The 21,062-nt window shown below is 50.6% G+C and overlaps 1 protein-coding gene across 1 annotated transcript in view; it reads right to left on the reverse strand.

Moving 5' to 3' along the window:
- The window catches only part of LOC119100719 (glutamate receptor ionotropic, kainate 2), a 28,812-nt gene extending 9,371 nt beyond the window's left edge, over window positions 1-19,441 (reverse strand). Inside the window, exons 1-14 of the mRNA XM_037223808.1 lie at window positions 19,263-19,441; window positions 17,096-17,234; window positions 12,402-12,560; window positions 11,392-11,576; window positions 10,576-10,736; window positions 10,240-10,381; window positions 8,972-9,139; window positions 7,368-7,520; window positions 6,190-6,399; window positions 3,286-3,577; window positions 2,853-2,991; window positions 2,232-2,369; window positions 1,798-1,852; window positions 1,193-1,335 (exon numbers count right to left, since the gene is read on the reverse strand). Coding sequence (XP_037079703.1) covers window positions 1,193-1,335; window positions 1,798-1,852; window positions 2,232-2,369; window positions 2,853-2,991; window positions 3,286-3,577; window positions 6,190-6,399; window positions 7,368-7,520; window positions 8,972-9,139; window positions 10,240-10,381; window positions 10,576-10,736; window positions 11,392-11,576; window positions 12,402-12,560; window positions 17,096-17,195 — 2,045 coding nt within the window. The 5' untranslated portion in view covers window positions 17,196-17,234; window positions 19,263-19,441. The remainder of the gene's footprint in view (window positions 1-1,192; window positions 1,336-1,797; window positions 1,853-2,231; window positions 2,370-2,852; window positions 2,992-3,285; window positions 3,578-6,189; window positions 6,400-7,367; window positions 7,521-8,971; window positions 9,140-10,239; window positions 10,382-10,575; window positions 10,737-11,391; window positions 11,577-12,401; window positions 12,561-17,095; window positions 17,235-19,262) is intronic.
- Window positions 19,442-21,062: the final 1,621 nt, after the last annotated feature.

Below are 21,062 nucleotides of genomic sequence, written 5' to 3' on the forward strand. Positions count from 1 at the left end.
CAAATGCTAACGGGTTGTACCGACTGAGGCTTGGCAGAGCGTGGCACAAATGCTAACGGATTGTACCGACTGAGGCTTGGCAGAGTGTGGCACAAATGCTAACGGGTTGTACCGACTGAGGCTTGGCAGAGCGTGGCACAAATGCTAACGGGTTGTACCGAATGAGGCTTGGCAGAGCGTGGCACAGATGCTAACGGGTTGTACCGACTGAGGCTTGGCTGTGCGTGGCACAAATGCTACCGGGTTGTACCGACTGAGGCTTGGCAGAGCGTGGCACAAATGCTAACGGGTTGTACCGACTGAGGCTTGGCAGAACGTGACACAAATGCTAACGGGTTGTACCGACTGAGGCTTGGCAGAGCGTGGCACAGATGCTAACGGGTTGTACCGACTAAGGCTTGGCAGAGCGTGACACAAATGCTAACGGGTTGTATTGACTGAGGCGTGGCAGAGCGTGGCACAAATGCTAATGGGTTGTACCGACTGAGGCTTGGCAGAGCGTGGCACAAATGCTAACGGGTTGTACCGACTGAGGCTTGGCAGAGCGTGGCACAGATGCTAACGGGTTGTACCGACTGAGGCTTGGCAGAGCGTGGCACAAATGCTAACGGGTTGTACCGACTGAGGCTTGGCAGAACGTGGCACAAATGCTAACGGGTTGTACCGACTGAGGCTTGGCAGAGCGTGGCATAAATGCTAATGGGTTGTATTGACTGAGGCGTGGCAGAGCGTGGCACAAATGCTAACGGGTTGTACCGACTGAGGCTTGGCAGAGCGTGGCACAAATGCCCGTCTACACAGTCATACCTGTGATCGCAGCCAGCTGCTAGCAAAAACGTTGTCTGAGCTTGAATATAATTTGCAGCTACCCACTCCACGTTGCGCAGAACGCTTCTCTCGGTATTTCATGAAAAGGAAAACTAGAGTGGAAGGAGGCTTTTTTTCCTCCTGCGTAGCCCCATCCCACCTACATGCAATCACATAACCCGAGCAACACCGGCACTCCCCGATCCAAAATGCGAGGACTCAAGAATTCGGAAGAAGCATCTCTCCTCATCTACTCGTTTTCCTATGCTGGGTCATCCTTTCTATCAAAACGTTGCGAGCGAGCCTCTCCTTTTCATCCGCCAAGCCGGCTCCAGACCGCAAGTGATCGCCCAAGGCGACATGGTCAGCTCTGGCGGCGGCGTACCTGAAGAACGTGGCGGTCGATCCATCGGCGTACGTGCCGTACTTGATGTCGGTCTGCGCGGCCAAATCCTCTGCCGACTCGATCGGCGAGCTCATCCGCTCCACGGTCAGGAAGGCCGCCAGGTTCGCCGTGTACGATGAGATCTGCGGGCGACGCAGCTGGTCATGGACGAGGAACGCTCGCGCGGCCCGCCTCGGATCATCCTGGAGGTGCTGAGAGATTGCTGTGTGGCCTCGGTGGAGTCTGAATGGTCAGCGGTCACTTTGACAACGCTGAATGAAACGTTTGGCATCAATCACGCGGTAATGGAACACGTCATGTGTTCAGACGATTCGGGTCACAAACGAGATTACTCGCTTCGGAGTGCAAGTGGTAGACACCCTTTTCTCGTTGCATGGCCGTATCGGCCGTATCACCGGCTGATAAAGGGATACTTGTAGTGAGCGCCATGGAGCTGAAACACGGTCATTTGTTATCAGAAATGGGATTTGGATGTTCCATACAGGGGATTGATGGTTCCTAGAAAGCACTAGCCAGGACTGTTTACAGAAACCTTGAAATGATGACCCAAGCTGCCGGGCAGTGTTGCGGTACCATCCTCTCACCATGATCAGCGTGAAAAACCACCACATTCCAGCCACCATGCGAGTGGAGACTGCCCTGAAAACAACGGCAGGATGGTCTTACATGGCAGAGCTTGAGATTCGCACAACACGGTTCACAAAAAGAAGTGCTGCAGGAAGAGACCACGTAAGATAAATGTTCACAAGCAAATGCCTTTCGTTCATAAGCATATAATTATGGTACATGCACATTCGCTGATGAAGCTATTGTGGTTACACTGCTATCAGCCGCGAATGCATACTAACGGCCAGGCGGCACTGTTTTGCGGCAGGATTGAGAATAAAGCGCCATGTGTAAGCTATGGGCACGCCCGAACTCACTCTCTGCCAGCGATTTAGCGCGTTTTGAGGAGGCGCTCGCAAATCAGGGATGTTTGAACTATCGCCGGGAAGTTGAGAACATTAGACAAACTCACTTGGGCAAAAAGTCGCATCCCTGCTGCATGAGGGAGCCGATGCAAAACCAGATACAGTTCAGGAAGTTGAACTGGTTCTCCAGCTGGTCCTGGTCTGGAGCGCAGGGATGCGGAGGCTCCCACTCGTACGGAGTGAACCTGTCGCGCGAACAGGTACAGTACGAAAACCAAAACGGTAAACCGAGCGGTGAATCCTAAGTTTGACCGGCGTCCTGACAACTTGTGGTGTTATGCAGACATTTGTCTAACTGTGGAAGACAGGGCATGATTGGCTGAGTTCACAGTAAAAATGTTCTTACGGGTTGAAATCCACCTCAGCCGCAAGGTCACCTTATACCCACGGGGTTTAAGCAGGACATCGTTGGGTTTTCCAGAAACCAGGCTGCCCAATGCTATTAGTCGTGAGACTCTAGCTCATGTAAGGATCAAATGAGCAGAGATGCCTATTTCCTAGCAGCCCATCGCCAGCGTTGCTAGCATGCGTACGCCCAGCTGAAGTTAATACTAAAAAGTATTGAAAATGCATATCAAAGTATATGACTGTTGAAGGTTTGTCTGAACTCATTGCATACAAAACGACATTGCTTCAGCTCCCCTTCAGCTATACGCTCCCCTTCTCACCTGGCTAGAACAAACATGAGCAGAGAAACACCCATGGTGGCTGCTGCCATGTACACCCAAACCCTCAGAGAGAGTGGGGAGAGGAACGAGAAGAGAGAGGGCGGCTGTTTGGTCGGCTTCCGGTACAGAATGCTGATCCCTGCAACCATGAGAAAGATTTAATTGAGGGTGAAGTAAACTCCAATGTTGTTTCAAACGATTAAACAGCTGCATGTCGTTTATTCACTGCAATGACATTCAACAAACATCTGCGGGATAACCTAGAGTGGCGGTTACAAAAAAAACAACAAGAGAAATGGCGCCTGCCATCTCACACCTTTGCGAAAGCACTCGCTCAGCCTGGTGTCTGCAACGGCCGTCCCCGCTGCCAAGCCTCGCTCCGTGTACGGCCGCCAGCGGACCGCTGAGCGCCGCTCGCGGCCGATCCGCTCACCGAGGTTCATGAACTGCATGGTGAAGTCGACCACAGCCTCGCGATCGGACGTGATGGTGAGGTCGGCGATGGCGAGGTCCGCCTTGCCGTCCAGCAGCTCGCCGATCATGCCGTTCCAGCGGCCTGTCGTCTCGTTGTAGGTGCCCGGCGCACCGTCGGCGTTCACCACGATTGTGTAGTTGAAGCCAAGCATGCGCGACAGCTCTTGGATCAGGTCGATGCAGATGCCCTCGTACCGGTCGTTGCCCACCAGCTTCTCCGTAGATTCCTTCATCATCGTGTACGGCTCTTTCTGTGGGCACGCGTTTGGGTGCTTGTGCGCAAGGATCAAGTGTTGTCAATATAGCTGGCAGGCAGTACATTCTAGTACATAAAAGTCTATACCATGTCTATAAAGATAAGGTATATCATCGTGAGGATAAAAACTTCCAACTCAAAGGGCATGGTTTGTTGACAGTGGCAGATCACTCCATCAGCGAACAATGTAAAAACAACGCGTTCATAATCGCCTCTGAGCGGTCGACGAAAACAAATTGCTGCTTCACGTAGTACACATTAAACAATTGCAATGTAACAATTTCTATGGTAAGATGCTGTCCATGAAGGGTGTTACACATGGCATGTTACACATTTCCTCTTCGCATGGCATGGCATGGCATGGTTTGACGGAGCGCAACCAAAAAGTAACGCGTTGGGGTGCGGAACATTGCGCTCAGTTGTAAATGAAAATCACACTGATTATGTTACAAATGTTTAAATAACAAAAGCAGCGTGGTGGCACCGCACCTTAAGAGACCCGAGCCTACAATTGTTGCGCGTCTAAAAATGACGCTTGAATGGAAAGGTCCCTATTTTCATACAATTTTGAACTAAAATAGTAATGTTGAAGATAATTTAGTAGAGTTCACGAGCCTACCTTTCTTAAGACCTTAAACTCTCTTGTTTCTGAACTACACGCTCGTGGAGATGCGCAGACTATCTTGTGCAGACTATTTCAAGGCCATTCAGACACGCATGACACTATAGCAGCGTTGTTCAATTCCTGCCACCGCATTGGCCATGCCGTGTTCGAGGCCAAAAATAATATTATCTTCGAACCGGTCAAATCTGGCGTCCTTGAGCACGATTTCCGAAGATGGCGGACGTAAGTTGGCTCCCAATAAATGTCGAGCAAGCTGTGCAAAATCCAATCACGAATCCCGTTGCGTCCTACATAACATAAGAAGTCGGACAAGTTTGTCAATTATGACGGATATTGAACTTGCAATTGGATAACTTAAGAATAGCACCATATCCGTGCATGTGAATGTAAATAAACATTTTAAACTCACGGATAAATATGCAAGAACATCTCAAAAAGGGTCCAAAACACGAGCATATAACGATGTTTAGCTCAGCGAGCACTTCCAGCGCCGCCACTGCCGCCACTTCAAGCGAGTACCAGGATGGCCATTCTGCACGGACGGTTTAACAGTACCTCAACCCATGCAAACGTCGCATAACGAAATTAAACAACCATGTACTGAGGAGCATATTTAATAGATCAATTTTTAGGTGACCAAGGTGACTGACCTTGATAGCATCGGTTTAAGGGAGTGTTCCACATTTCTATGGGGTTTGAAATGAAGTAGCCATATTGAAGACCTTTCGGTGCAGCTCACAGCCCTGCCCTTCTTGAGACCAAAACCCCTCTAGTGTCTGTGCTACACGGCCGCGAAAATGGAAACACCATTTCGAGGAGAGCATTTCAAGGTCTCCTTAGCATTCATGACGTCATAATAACGTCATCAAAATCCTGCCATTTCATAAGTCATGCGGCTATCAAGTGCCGATACAAATATTCATGTCAAGTCTTTCATATCTGGCGTTCGTAAGCACTATTTCCAGATATAGCGGCCGTGACTTTGCTCTCCATCAGTATCGTGCAAGGTGCGATGGCGTGATCAAACAATGACATCGAGCTAGCAAACTTACTAAATAGAGAAATTGTGTTGTCTCGTGCAGTTGTATGGAGAGTTGTTTAAAAGTATACTAATAGTGCATTACAACCTTTTATCACCGTCAGATGACGTGAATTCATGCCATTCCAAATTGCCATGCTTTTAGCTCACCAAATGTGTATATTGAGGGGAAATCAAATTCAAGCTCAGCCTTAGGTGCGCAACGCTCCGAAGAGCCCTTTGATTTCCGTCCGGTATCTCAACCTGCCCAGCTGTTTGCTCTGTCGCCCTTTAAACGAAAGGTTTCGGGATTTCGTCCAATTTCGGGCCATTGAAAATAGTTGGCATGTGGCTTGTAGGCGTAAAACCTTACAGCCAGATATTGTTGTCTTCCTCTCACGACAATCCTTACGCCCTTTCTAGCTCAATTAGATGCAAAATTAGCGCTTTATTTTTGAAGTTTGCGTTCATTACAGCGTAACCAGAGGGAGGCTGTCCTCTGATCAGCGCGTAGAGAAAGGGAAGGATTAAAATGGCTATAAAGCCGTTACGTGATTTATGAACGGTCCCTGGCATGACCACGAAGAATGCCACTGCTAATCTTTGACGCGATTTGATCATCGGATGCGCAACCACATCAATCATGAAGCCACTACAGAATAAAAACTAAGCATGCGAACGCCCGGCGCTTGTGTATATATATATATATATATATATATATATATATATATATATATATATATATATATATATATATATATATATAAACTGCACTTCTGCGTTTATCGATAATCGATGCATGCCTCCGATCTCGGCTCATTTTCTCATGCGAGAAGGCTGGGAGCGCCGCCATAACGCAATCCCAATGGCATGGGCGCCTCTCTCGCGGCCGACATGACGCCTGAACGGATTCCTACGAGCCGAGGCCTCGTCTGCCCCCCCCCCCCCCCCCCCGAGCACTCACTATGAGCGTGGTGACGATCAGGTTCTGGTTGCGGATGCTTGGCGTCTGCCGGGTGCGGCTGTCGCTGCCGACTATGCTGAAGCCGTCCGGTCCCCAGCGCCCGAACGGCGTCAGGCCCTCCTCCAGCACCGACAGCACGTCCAGGCTGAAGCTGGAGCGCTGGCCCAGCGTGTCGAATCGCACGAGCCCAGTCAGGCCCTCCACCTCCACCTGCCGGCCAGATGATCACCGCTCAGGGCCCACAGGCAAGGCCTGGGACAGGAGGCCGTTGCTAATGATACGCAAGGTTGGCCCGGGGCGGGTGGAAACAGATAACGGCCTCAATGCATCTGTGAGGGCAGGTTGGGACTGTTCAGCTAAGAACTTTATGCATTGGCAAGCCCGTGGTTTCTTGTTTCGAATGGGCAACGAGCTGGATTGGAGACGGCTTTTGGGAGAATTGCGGGCGTGGGTGCGTCTATGGGTAAAATATTTACGAATTCCCGAGTAAATACAGAAATGCTACCCAATGTCTCTGCACTTCCTTCAGTAATAAGTAGCTCTATCCACACTACTTCTTTAGTTATTTACGCAGAAGAGTCCCCTGGGTCTCAAGTTCCTGAAACTCTTCAATAACTTAGCAAGTAGGCGATGCAAGATGAAAACGGCTGGGTAACGGGCGGGTGCACCCAGCTAAGAACGGGTACCACGTAGGTACACCTGATTGGTAACGAGTACCGGGCGCCGGGTGGGCATGAGGTACAACACTGCAGATGAACTGGGTGAAGCACATCTTATCCCGAGGGCCGCTTCTACGCAAGACCTCTAGACATGACGGCCCAACACGTGAGGGTAGTAAGGGCCTCATGAGACTCCGTGTGTTGTGGAGTAGAACAATCTCACTATCAATTATGAATGTCGTACAGACCGACAGACAGCCAGGTGACGACGGCTGTCAGTGCACGGCCGATTCATTCATGAGATGGTATACTTAGCACCTCCCAACGCCCACCTAAAATGTTGTTTGAGAAGGCGTGCTAGCAGCGCTTTATATTTCCTCTGCTCTTCAACCTCCTGCACTGAATGAAAGAGGCGCGGAACACAGTGTACTGTACGTCTGTCGTTAAACAAATCAGTATGCGGGGAAAGAGTTATAACCGACCGCCACGACCTGCAGCGGCAGATCCTGGGCGTCTTACCAGCTGCATGTAGTTGAACATACTCTCGCCGTGCGGCCAGAGGTCATCCAGGTCACAGTTGAGTGACGTCACACTGATGTCTCGCGAGCTGTGCAAGTCAGCGGCCGCCTTGGCGAAGAGCAGCGCCGCGTCATACAGCAGTGCCGCCTCAGTCTGCGACGAGTTCGCGGGGGTCACCAGGGTCACCGTCTCCAAGGTTAGCGGGTTATCCGGGGTCTTGGAGATCAGCGGGGTGATCCGGGGTCACGGCGTGGTCCCCACCTGGTCCAAGAACAATACATGAACCAGCGCCCGCGGCGGTGGGTTCACGGGCATGGTCCGCTTTGAAATGCATTCTTCGGTCCGGCAGCGCAGCCCGAGGGCACGGCTGCGTTCTGAGCTACCTGAGCTGTCCTCTTACCACCGGGCCCGAGAAATCAGGGTAGGTCAGCTGCATGCACAGTGCATAAGTACGGTGAGCATCCTGATAGCAGGTCCATGGTCATCACCATCCCGCAACGGTGCCAAAAACGAATCTCTGCTATGCATGGCGTGCAGTTTCTTCCGCGCAGTTCACTCAGAAATGCCCGGAATGGGCTCCAAAATTGTTTAAATGCTTTCGGAATATATCTAGGCAGGGAGCGTGACAACTTTGAGAAAGACAGCCCAGAGCAGCTAAGGATCACTTACATGTACTGCTGCGTCTAGCTGTGCTCATCTAGGCTGGCGATATTTCACGTGATTCTGTCACTTGCCGTTCCACAAGGAGGCTACATTTTTTTTTCGCCAGGTACACTTCGCAGCTAAGAACGCAGTAGAAAATTGTAGGTCTAGACCAGTAACGTACGTCGTCTGTTCGCCGTGTTTACTATGAATAAGTCGATGTTCATAGTGAACACAGTGCGAACTCAGGGACAACGGCGGCACCCGTGTGAAGCGGTGGCCGTTTAACGTGCAATGTTCCGCCAAATGTGGCCCCGGCATCAGCTGCTTGCCGCCTCAAACCTGTTCGGATTCAGTCCAGACGACCATCAGCGCATCGACCGACCTTTTAAGGCCAATCTGAGGCTGTCGCTTGTCGGTCCAACGAAAAAGAGCGGCAGAGAGGTGGGCGGTAGGGCGTCGGGACGGACGATCATCCACATCGCCTCAAGGGGCGCTGCCATCGGCAGACAAAGGACGGCAGTAATTGCCAGGGGCCCGCACACGAGACCTTGCGCGATGTTTTTTCAAACATTTCAAAATGTTGTCAGACGACAGTTTTTAGCATGTATGCTGTTCAGTGGCGCGTATCACTAGGAGACAAAATTGCTTGCTGTTCTCCAGCTGATTGATAATGCTAAGTACAGCAGTGCAATATGTGTTCAATATGAACAGTTCAAGCGTAAGCAATGCAAGTATGAACAATCCAAGCATGAAAGTTCAAGTATGAGCAGTTCACTATGACCACGCAAGTACTAAACTCGGTCCTTTCGCACTGGGACGACGGTGCTTCCCCTGTTCACATTATGCCTGCTCCACCACCATCGGCCACTTTTCACCCAGTAATCCCCTATTTTAACCCGGAAATAGCGGGTGGTGCCGAGCGGGCCCTCCGCTGCGGCCCACCTCCTCCGCCCACTGACACTGAGCCGTGATGCGGTGATGGGGACGTGGCGGCCGCGCGCCGCCTCCGCCTCCTTCCAGCTCTCGACGCTTTTCACGACGCGCAGGTCCGTCGTGTTGATCAGCCGCAGACCCGTGATGTTGGTGCCCGCGTACTGGAAGTCGTGCAGCTCCACTGTGTGCAGGTCCTGTGATGGAGAGGCTAGACTTGCAGAGGGCCGCACGGGTTGCGTAAACCCACGGATACCAGCATAAAATCGGTGTCGGGCTGGGTTTGGTACGGATTTGGGGAAAATTACCTTTCTGGACGTAGGTATCTATAAGTCATGAAATAAATCGGATAAATACTGCTCGAAATGATACACAATATCACTGCTTACGCCTTCGTTTATCACTACTTGCCCCATTTACAGTAATTTTGTTGTTTGCAATGCATAATGGCACGTTTGGGTGTAGAACTTCGCGAAATTTCCCATAAGTTGGAACTAAAGTGTTGTAAAAAAGGAAGACGGGTGGTTATTGGGGGGATACGGATTAGGAATGAGTACCTACCGGGTGGGTATGGTTGCTGGCCAATGAGTAGCGGGTGGTAAAGGATATCTCTTCCCGTGATATCTCTGGGGGATATCTCTGTTGGCGTGTACCATTTGTATCAATCATTCTGTTAGAATCTCAGTCTTTATAAATATCTCACTAAACCTACCCCAGTGTCAAAATTTGCGGCATGAGCTGCTGATAACTGATCGCTCCCGGTTGGACTGTTGAGCCGGCGGTATGAGTGTGGGAGGGGAACTGGGCCTATATGGCAATGGCTTCCTATCGCCAAACGTTAGCGTGGTAAGGTATAAAGAGACTGTACGATATTGCAGTAAAGGAAGCGAGTTATTTGCACTCGCGTGCAAATGTCGCAAATCTCGCTGGCGAATCTTCTCAGCTTCATCGCACTTAACAGGGTAATGGTAACTTCGACAGTACGGAAAACATTTAATCACCAAGACAGCGTTGCCTAAATATCTGTATCAGGTAAATTGATAATATCATAAGTTGATTTCCAGAGATCGACACGTGTAAGTTGTTTGCTGGACTGGATCGCTAGCCAACACCTTTGAACGTGTGGAAAAAAAATGCATCTTAACTAACAAACAACGTCGCGCAGTCAGCTGTTTGTATAGGAGTCCTCAATGAATTGCATTTAGCTCAATTAGTCACGGAGCCAATTGATGGAACGAGATAAGAAGAACGGCATGCATGCCAGAGAGCATTATGCAACGTAACTGTCCTCGCTTACCAGGTTGGTGAAGAAATAGTGGTAATATCTGGTGACCATCCCAATCTGCTGCGCCTGCTTGAGCACGTTGAATATGTTTTCCGTTGAGCAGTCAATCACGATGTGCGTGCCTCCAGAGTTCTGAACTTGCTTCAGCAGCGGTCTGGTTAAGACATATGACGCATGAGCTCTTGGCGGACGTGGCGAATTTGATGCGATCAAATGTCATGCTGTCTGCAGGCAATAGACAAAGCTTGCTGTGCTCAAAGGAATGATTTACGGCCACGCTGCCTTCTTACGTTCATGGAAAGTCAACTCGGTGGGTGCATCTGTTCCTAACACAAGCAGCGCACTTGCCTGTAATCTTTGTTTTTTGGCAGCTGCCGAACACTCGCAGAAATTTTGTTATTATTATCGGGCATCTGCAGAACTTCCTGAAGGCGCACCAGCGAGTCATTGTCCTCATACAGGACGTGGAACTTGGTCCAGCCAAGAGTCTTCAAAATGTCGACATAAGCCTGCAATAACACATTCACCATGACCCTCACTACAGACTGCGAAACAGGGAGGCTTCAGAATTGTTTGATTCTGATATTAGCTCAGCCACCCGGTCTCAGAACAACTCGAAATGATGATACCTGCCACATGACGCGTAATCACGTTTTATGCAATCAGATATGTGTCGTGATTTCCAAACCAAACAGATTCAATCTGACCATTGCTAATCAGGCACACATATCGTGTATACGTTCAACAGACATTACCAATATGAGCCCCGGTCAGACTACATTTGGAGCGAAACGTGGGCATATGTAAAGTACGCAACACACGTCTGTAGTGGTGAATCGAAACTGAAGCCCCTGTTCGCTGGAGTCTGCTTTCGTCACATAAGTGGTGGCTAACTGATGCATGCCCTATGCCAGGGGGGCAGCAAAAGGGGGAGTGGACCCCCTCCATTTCCCTTTGGATCGTATTTTTATTTTTCATCACAGATGGCTGCCGACAGAAATATAAAAAAACGAGATGATACATTGCTCCCCACCTGCCCTACTAAAAATCCAGACTTTGTCGCTGCCCTGCATACCTTGCGTCAGTGCGACATGCATTCCATTGTGCGACCATCTTATCAGTGTAAGTCGCATGCTTGTTACAATGTCTGAGGCGGCAGCTCACCTTGCTTAGCGTGGCCGCGTGCGGGTAGAGGTTGACGGAGAAGTGCTCGCTGCCTCGCCGATAGCGCCACGTGGTGTCGATGTGCGGCACGGACTTGGTGTCGCACATACTGCGCACGTGCGACGCGGCTGGCTCGGCGCTGGGCCCCACTATGGCGCCCACGCCCAGCTTCAGCAGGTGACACACTGCGACGGAAGGGTGAGAGAGCGTGCTGCTGTCAGAAGCGGAGCAGAGGGCTGGGCGGCTGGTAGGTCTGCCGATCGGCTGCGTCTCGCAGGACAGTCGGTCACTGGAGAAACAACGGAGCTCAATACCAAGCTGATGACCTATCACGCTGATTATTTTCCGAGCGGTGAAATCCCTGGGATGTTCGCATTCGCGGTTTTCAGGGGGAGATACACGCGAAACGGTTAATACTGACTTCATTTGGGTCGATCCGGTACCGTGACTGACCTTGTCTGACCTGACCTGTCACCATGGATGACCTCACCAGACCCGGTCCGGTGCAGTGCGTGACCCCCTCTGGCCCAGCTCAGGCGAGAGAACGAACTCGTGTGACCTCACCCAGGGTCGGGGTAGACCTAGTATAACCCGGATGGGTTCCGTAACCAATCTCACCTGAAACTGCCCATTACATTGTCAGACCGTCTAACTTGGCCTGAGGGCATGACCAACCTCATCTGAAACAGCCCGGTGCCACCACTGGCCTCGTGTGAGCCATTGTAGCACCGTGACTCACGTTGCGTGCCCTTGTGACCATTGCAGTGACTGACCCAGCGGAACTCGGCCCACTGCCATGACAAAGTCCGTCTGACCTTACCCAATGCCGTGACTGATCCTGGCTGACCCTGCACGATGTCCTGATTGACTCAGCCCACCAGACCAGGATGCCCCTGCCTGGTCCCCTAAATGATCTAGACTGACCCAGCCCGGTGACGTGATTGACCCAGACTGATCCGGCGCGGTGACGTGACTGACCCAGGTTGACCCTGCCCGTTGTCGTGACTGACCTCGTTTGGACGTGTGGAAGCCGTTGCTGGTCTGCACCCGCTCCACAGTCGGCACGAGCGCCACGTCCGGTACGTTCAGCGTCTGGCTGGCCTGCTCCACCCCGTACCTGAAGGCCATCTCCAGCGCGGGGTCCGCCTCATGCTGGTCAAACAGCGCCCCTGGTGGACAGAGGCCCGCTGGGCGTCACACGCAGGCTGCAGCGGAGGACGCTCAGTCGCCGATGACGGCACCGACGGCGACCGCGGCCCGGGCGGACGGGGTCTCGCGCGCCGTTCCGCAGCTGATGGGAAAACATGGCCGACGGCTGTCTTCCAAGCGTCATCATCATCATCATCACCATGGTTGTCAAGCAAGACATGCAATAGAGCGCGAGCGTAAAAAAGGTGTAAAAGCACGAGCTTAAATTGAAGCCCCGTACCTAAAACATACAAAAAGAAGTGCTTAACTTCGGCCGCCGCCACGGCACATCTCGCTGAGCTTGTAAATGGTCTGGATGGTTAGCCACTACACGCCTCGCCGAGGATAGCACGTCTATGCCGTAAGATGAGGTGAATAATTAGCAACACTTAAGTTTGATGAATCGTCCAGATTTGAGGAGGTAATTTTGGAAATGGTAAGCCACCACCGAACCGCTACCGTCGCTGAAATCTACGCCGCGCTTCAGAGTTAATAGCTGATATGAAGCCAACTTGTGTTTTAAATGCATATGTAACGTTTGAGATGTGCTATCAAACAGATCGTTTCGCTCTATATGCTTTTGGCACGAGGGGGCGAAATGACGAGCGTTTTTAATTTGATGTTGGTGTTTGGTGTTCGATGGTTTGATAATTACGTTGGCAAGCCAGTGAGACTGTTTTTTTTTAAAGGAATAGGTGGGAATTCAAGCGGGGCATATCTATTCTTAATCTGGCATGCGAAATATTTTCTCTCTTTCATCGGACTGTAATATTGTGATGGATCAAAAAATGTCAGCCGCTCGAAAAGCTGTTTTTCAGGCGGAGTGGGCGAGGTGTCACGACCATTGGTGCCTGGATCATTCGAATTGCATTCATGTGTAATGTTTGCTCAGTCACATTGTCATCGTTGTTTTCTACGGAGACAATGTATAAGGGCAGGTGCATTAATATATTACGGAGAGGCGAGTCATCATCATTACATCGACGCCCACCCAACCAGCATGGGTGATGATGCGCATAACTATCAAAGGCTGCCACAGCGACCCCGGCTGGTATCCACAAGGCGGGCTGCAGGCGTAAGCACAGCACTCGCATTAGGCATATTCGACACGACCGGTGTTGTTTTGGCGGTCATATTCAGAAAATTGCTTTTAGTTTAGTCGACTGGTTCCAATCGTCAGGTTTTCGTGACTGTTCCATCTAACACCACGCTGGTGTTGTTTTGGCGGTCATTTTCAGAAAATTACTTTTGGTTTAGTCGACTGGTTCCAATCGTCAGGTTTTCGTGACTGTTCCATCTAACCCCACACCGAAGTGAACGTAGGCACACTTGAAGGGTTCTTCCTAACATAGACGACTACTTAGCTTATCACGTTTTCACGCGCTAATATTTGACTGCTTTGTTGAAAATAACGCAACCTGTTGCTGTCTGCAGAACGTGCAACATTGCCAAGTAATTTAAAAACGCTCAGACAATAGCACAAAACTAGAGGAGTCAACAAGACTTGCCAACCGTGTAATTAAAACCATGTAGCATGCAGGAAAAGCCAAAAAACAAAAAAAACAACAGGTCAACACGACTTAAGCGTCCAGCTTCAAAAGTGCGACCAGCTCAATCAGCTGCATTCCACTGGACATGTCATCCCAGTTTGTGGTTTGCATCCCAGTTTTTTCTCGTTCCTTTGATTGCGAAACGATCAGAAGAAACATGTTGACAAAAACTGTACAATTTTTAGGGCCCCATTTTCAATGGCATGCTTGCTTGTCTTTCGGCTTCAGAATCTTGGAGTATTGGCATTAGCCGGGGGCGGGGGGGGGGGGGGGCAGTGGCTCGTCCAAAATGGCATAGATTCACACTCATGGTAACCAGTAAGACGCCTATTGCGGCGTGGGACGAGGGAGACGATAACAATTATGAGGGGGCAGTTGTTATCGCGTTGGCGTCTTCAAAAAAAAGAAACGAATGAAGCCTGACATCCACAATCGACAATAATGGGTTTTGTGAATTCTTTGGGATTTCCATCCTTTTCCTTTCATGAAAATTTAACGGGTGGAGGCTCAATAATGTAAAGATATGTCGCTAGATGGGTTGGGGGAAACCATATCTTGTCAAACCTTTCACTTTTAGACGGTACAACATAGCTGTTAAAAGGGGGTGGGCGTTACGCTGCGTTCCCATTAAGAAAGCCGATTTACATGTAAGGAGCCTCATGTTATGAAAACGACGCCACATAAACATGTCAATGCACAACGCATGGAGCGCAGCGTCGGGCTGGTCACCGCGCGCTGGATAAAGGTAAATGAGGTACACCGAGAGGTTACGCAAACCAGCCCCCCGGTGGTGACTAATGCCTGTAGCGCGCGCGATCGTTGTCGCGCTTCCTAAGGCGCCCCTATCGTGCGCCACTGTTCAGAAGAAAGCGTTTGTGTGTGTCACGACTGAAACCGGCTGGTTCAGCTCGTGCGGCCACCCGGACCGTTCGTGGACTCATCCGGGGTCAGAAGCCGGGACTCCGGCACCAGGGCGGGCCATTCCCGCTCCGCCGCCGCCGGTTCCCGACGGCGAAATTACAATAACTTTACAGCGCAAAAGCAGCTGTTGGGTGGGCTCATCCGTCTCGATTCTCGGAAACTGACCGGCAGATGCTGGTCTGGTCGGTCGATGCTTGTCAGTGACGACGGAGCTGAACATACTACCGTACGGTATGACGACGTATGGCCTTGCGGTCAGGCATCCTACCACCGACACATACATGGTGACTTGGCATGAGCCGCGGTCACTACACGGGAGTCCAAAATGCCGGCCTATGACAAACGCCTTTTCATGCTTGCGCTACTGATTGGGCCAGCCTCTTCATGGCATGTGCAGGGCATATGGCAGGCACGCCTCGCTGGTTGTCGGGGTATGGTACCTGCATCCTGGAATGGCATGCTGGTGTCGGGCTTTAGCGGAATGGCAGCACGCCTCGCTGGTGTCGGCACCGCCTCACGCCTCGCTGGTTGTCGGGTGTGTGTACGCTCTCCTGGGGGGGCACGCCTCGCTGGTTGTCGGGGTATGTGTACGCTGCATCGCTGGGGATATGACAGGCGTGTCTCGCTAGTTGTCGGGGTATGCGTACGCTGCATCGCTGGGGATATGACAGGCACGCCTCGCTGGTTTTCGGTGCATCTGTTCACTGCCTTCTGCTAAGATATGTGATTTGCGCTGAGCGTTGTGGCTCAATTCGCTTATGTCCCACGTTCGTGGAATGGAAGGAAGAATGGTTTTGTCTTGATCGATTCGGCGGGTTTACAGTTACGGGGCAAAAACAAATCAACAGCTTCCCTGCAGAGATAGACCATACGAGTTTGTTAATTGCATGTTTTAAGACTAGCTTTTTCTAATAGCAGACGTTTAGTAACTTAAGTTCTTACTTCTACCATAAAACGCATTGTCAATTTGAAACTACCCAGACATAACAGTTTCTTATTACACACAACTACCGACCGTATCAACAGCTCTACAGTACACAAACAAAAGCCGCCGCGTACAGCACTTCCGTCCGGCTGCGGGTGAGCAGGTCTCCTAAAAATCAACCCAGCACTTGGTGCATGATCGTTTATGGGAAATGGAGCTGCAGCATTATCCAGCGACAGTGCGGTGCGGTTGCTGATGCTCTGAATCTGTCATTGTGCTATCGTAGTTTCAATCAACGTCATTCATGTTCACAAAACCATAAACTGCGTGGGATGTCCTACATCCGCCAGGGGCGCTCGAAAACAGTGCCAAATTCTAGCCAGCTAAGAGACAATAAAAGTAGATTTACACACTGATCCTTCCCTTTACTCCCCGCTGTGGCATTACAATCGACCCCTTATGAACGATTAGTTGCTTTAAATGCCGGTGTGTTTTGTAAACTTCGTTACTGCGGAAAAGAACTGAAAACATTTATGAACATCCCGGGACGGGTGTGCCTCGTTCTGTTATAATGCCGAGGTCCCGAGCTATTGCTCTTACAATGCCGGAATTCCGACATTAAGTGTAAGTACCGGGATTATCATGCCTGGCACGTATGAAGGCCAGAATAAATGGGCTTGCCTAGGGCGCATACATAAACGTACGCAGACTGAATGCCAAATTTGGTTACATACGAATACGCCGAAATTTTCGACACATCTCGATTTTTATGACATTTGTCTTTCGGGTGCAAAATTTCGGTCGGGCGAATAGGGGGCTTAGTACCATTTTCCTGAACAAAACAAGCATTGGAATTCATTAGTTGCACCATAGTACCACTTCAGTGTTTTACTCCCTAGGCACCTGCTGTTGAAACCAAAATTTGCAAATCCAAACGAAAAAACAGACAACAAAATCTGGCGAGACAAAACATGCTGCCGTCAAATTGGAAGGGGATGTGTCCATGTCATACTTACCTACGCATGACATATACCTACGCATATCTATCAGCAACAGCATTTCAGAAGGCCCAGTCCCTTTCAACAACAGAGGATGACCAACAAAAGCCACTGCCACTTACCTATGGTGATGATGTTTTTGGCAGCGCTGACTGGTAAGGCCAGCATCAGGGTCGGTAGCAGCAACAGCAGCAGCGACGGCGACAGCGCCGGCGCAGCCATGGCCGGTGTCCCGCCCCGGCGCGGAGTTGGTGGCGCGAACTTCAGTTGTTGGAGCGTTGGGCATATCAGTGTTATTGTGGGGGGGGGGGGGGGGGGGGGGCTGGGATTGGTGCAAAATCATGTACAACTCAACCCCTCTGAATATTTTCAGATATTTAAAACCATCTAAGCCTTATATGGAGTTTGAAAACGTAAAACTAACTGAAATAAATCATGTCATTACGAAAATATTACCCCCCCCACACACACACACCGAAGGCATGGGTTGCCGCCGTAGCCCTTTTAACGCAAGCGTCACTGCACGGACTTACGTTGGTTCAAGTCTGAAATTTATGACAAAGAAGACTAATAGCAGCCATTATATATATATATATATATATATATATATATATATATATACATATATATATATATATACTTTATATGTATAGTATATATATTATTATATATAGATATATATAATATATGTATATATATATATATATATATATATATATATATATATATATATATACATATCATCAATACCCAGAATAGTTTACCATGGAGTCATGTTTGTGTTGTCATCATGTACTTCTTTTCGTTTCTCATCTGTCGTATATTATGATGTAGTTCATTGGACTGAATTTTGCACTTGCAAACCAGCTATATAGTGACAAGACAAACACACTCCCGTAACAATATTTGTCGGCTATTTCGATAGATCTGACGGAAGGTGGTAGGTGCCAGTGTTGTTTCTCCTAGTTCCCGTGCAGACTCGGCATGAAATGAAGTCCATCTGATAATAATATAACATTATAAGCCGGGCCTAATTTGATACCTTCGGCTATCGTTCTATAGCACACTATAGCGTTAAAAGAGGCTGCCATGACCAGCAGGGTTCGGCTGTGACCGAGAAGTGGAGCTGGTGCCGAGGAGCCTGCGCTCGGCATGAATAGTGCAGTTTACTTCTTTACCAATCAGTGACGGACGGCAATAACGTGGACTCCTGCCGAGCTAAGCCCACCAGAATGCCAGCACGAAATAATATGTATTTGGTATGACGGACAACGATCAAAAACTGTTTTGTAGCTCATCAACTAATATGACTAAGATACCGATCTCACATTTAGCAAACACGCGCATTTTCAAATAGGTTCTTTGCTTTGTAGCACTTATTTGTCTTTAAACATTTAGACCACCTAAAAATGAAGCCAGCAAACATAGCTTTTATATTTTCAACATTCTGAACATCGTTTTCAACTCGATTTCATCTTGACCAAACTTCACTCCTGAACTAAATTACATTTTCCTTGAAATGCAGTTTGCTAGACATTTTATAATACAAATCGTCACGTCATGGTAATGCTGTCGCCATGCAGGCGCACAGCCATAGGAGGGGTCCAAAAGGCCGGATCCATCCCCTCAGGCACGGATTTTGCGTTTTTGCCATGGAGGGTTCCCAAGAGAAAGCTACAAATCAGCGTTTGGCGTACACACCAAGCTCCAGGTCCCTCGCTTACGAAAATCCTGGCTACACCCCTGTCGTGTGGTATTCTCTCTCGACAGAGTGAGTCCCGTTCGACACGCATCAATGTCCTGATTATCTACTATCGTGGCACGCAGAAATCGCGTCCGTGATCCATAACACACAACCAGTGCAAGTGATCGGATTCTCACCCTCAGTCCTGGCTTCTTTCCTTTGCTCTACTATCAGTAAATGTACAAGGATCGAAGGCCTGCCACTGTACAGAGCGAGGGTAACATGAAGCACAGAAGGGTGATCCCGGACGATTCCATCGCCGCCAACCGTTCCACGTGAACATTGCCGAGTCGGTGCTCTTCCATCACGCAGCATGGCCAGGGTAAACACAGCGTACCATGCAGCGAACGAGACGCTATTTGGATGGATTTACGCCTTGTTAGTACTTGACATCCTTCCAAGTTTTGTTCAGTCAGTTTGTTAAACACCGGTAACAAAAAAGAAAACGACAAAGTCTCCAACACTCGCCACGGCGGCAAAGTACGCAGACGACAGTGCAACTGGATGTCGTTACACTACGCACTGCTGTATACACACACACATACCCTGGGATGCAACGTCCGACGCTAAATCACCGTCAGCACAACACGGCGGCGGCCTGTCGGCCAGCCCGGTCCGCCTCTCAGTGGCCGTCCCGCCTCACTGCCCAGTTCCCGGCGGCGCACGCCCGCCCGGTGCCGTATCCGTGCATCACGCCTGCCGCCGCCACCCGGCAGCGGCGCTCGGAGATGGTGGCGTCGCGCTGCGCCCCCCCCCCCCCCCCCCGTCCATGCCGTCAGCTTTGTGGCCGGCGCGTCCGGAAAATTAGTTTTCCGAGCGTCCGCGTTAATTCTTCGATCGGATCTGGTGTCACATCCCCCGGCTCGGTGCGCGTCGCCGCTGCGCCGGGCGGCGGCCGCGCAGCCGCCCGGCTGTGGGCTGCCGCTGACATTGTCCAGACGGCGGCCGGGAGCGGCCGGCCGGCGAGCACGGCTGGGCGCCGGGCCGACTCGGCACGGCCTGAGAGTCGCGGCTGGTGCTGGCCGTCGCGCTGGGTCTCTGCGGAGGTAGAGACATGCTGTGGGCTGGAGAACGGTGGAAAGGAAGACAATGGCAGATAGGGTGATCTAGAAGTCTACAGATTGCATTTCCGTGATATTGTGGAGACCATCTAGAAATATCGAGCCCAATCACCGCCCATAACCTCATCGTTTTTTCACAAGTTCTGCATTCAATCAGGCCAAATGCATTACAGAAAAAAAATGTTCGGACTATTCTGGGCAATGTTTTACAAACCATCAAATCTCTGCATATTTAAACGCACAACATAACGTGTGGCACACATGAGTAGGTTTATTTCTTCGTAAATTGGCATTCCACCATTCCATCAGCTACACTGCAAATGGGCTCCGTTATAAGATTTGCCACCATCCATAACCTAATGCCATCGTACAAGTTAGCAAAATGCATGCGCTATTACTTATTGACGTTTTCATTTTGCCTTCAGATACCTGACCACGACGACAAACATCAGCATGTACCGAGCTATGACGTTCGGAACAGTGTACTACACACCTATGGATGTACATACCTACGATAGCCCAGCACCGCCATGGACCAGCCAAATCCTCGCGGCTAGCTGCCGCACGGGGTCCCGGCACCAGTGCGGGCCTCCGAAGGACCCATGACGTCACCCTGAACCTGCCAGTCAGGCGCCGACCGATCCTGCCGTCGCCGCGTGTCACCGAGTCGGCATTGTTTATCCTCGGACCAGGGATGCACGGGAAGGGCTGTGCACATTGTGACGAAAGGAAGGTTCGATGCCTGCGAGCGTCCAGCCTTTGGCGTCAGGATTTTTTAAAGTGCAACACTGCCATAGATACTAGTATACTGCTCAGGGTAGCACGCAGGTCAGGCAGCAGCGTCCTGTGATGACGGCCGTTACGCCTGGTCACGGAGTGCCACATATGAGCCTGGGCCGTCAAACGTGACTCAGCTGTCCCAAGGACCCCAGACCGTCGCATGTAATCCCGGGCCGCCACACGTCACCCTGGGCCGTCATACATCATACCGGGTCGACACACGTCACCCCGGGTCGATACACGTCACCCTGGGCCGTCACACGTCACCCCGGGCCGCTACACGTCACCCTGGGCCGTGACGCATCATCCCGGGTCGACACATGTCACCCCGGGTCGACACACGTCACCCCGGGTCGCTATACGTCACCCTGGGCCGTCACACGTCACCCCGGGGCCGCCGCATCCCACCCAGAGCCGCCGCACATCACTGCCCCCGCTACACGTCACCCCAAGCCGTCACACGTCACCCCGGGCCATCACACGTCACCCCACATGGTCACACGT

Source organism: Pollicipes pollicipes, unplaced genomic scaffold (assembly GCF_011947565.3).
Source record: "Pollicipes pollicipes isolate AB1234 unplaced genomic scaffold, Ppol_2.1 Scaffold_4881;HRSCAF=5763_pilon_pilon_pilon, whole genome shotgun sequence".
Lineage (NCBI taxonomy): Eukaryota > Metazoa > Arthropoda > Thecostraca > Pollicipedomorpha > Pollicipedidae > Pollicipes > Pollicipes pollicipes.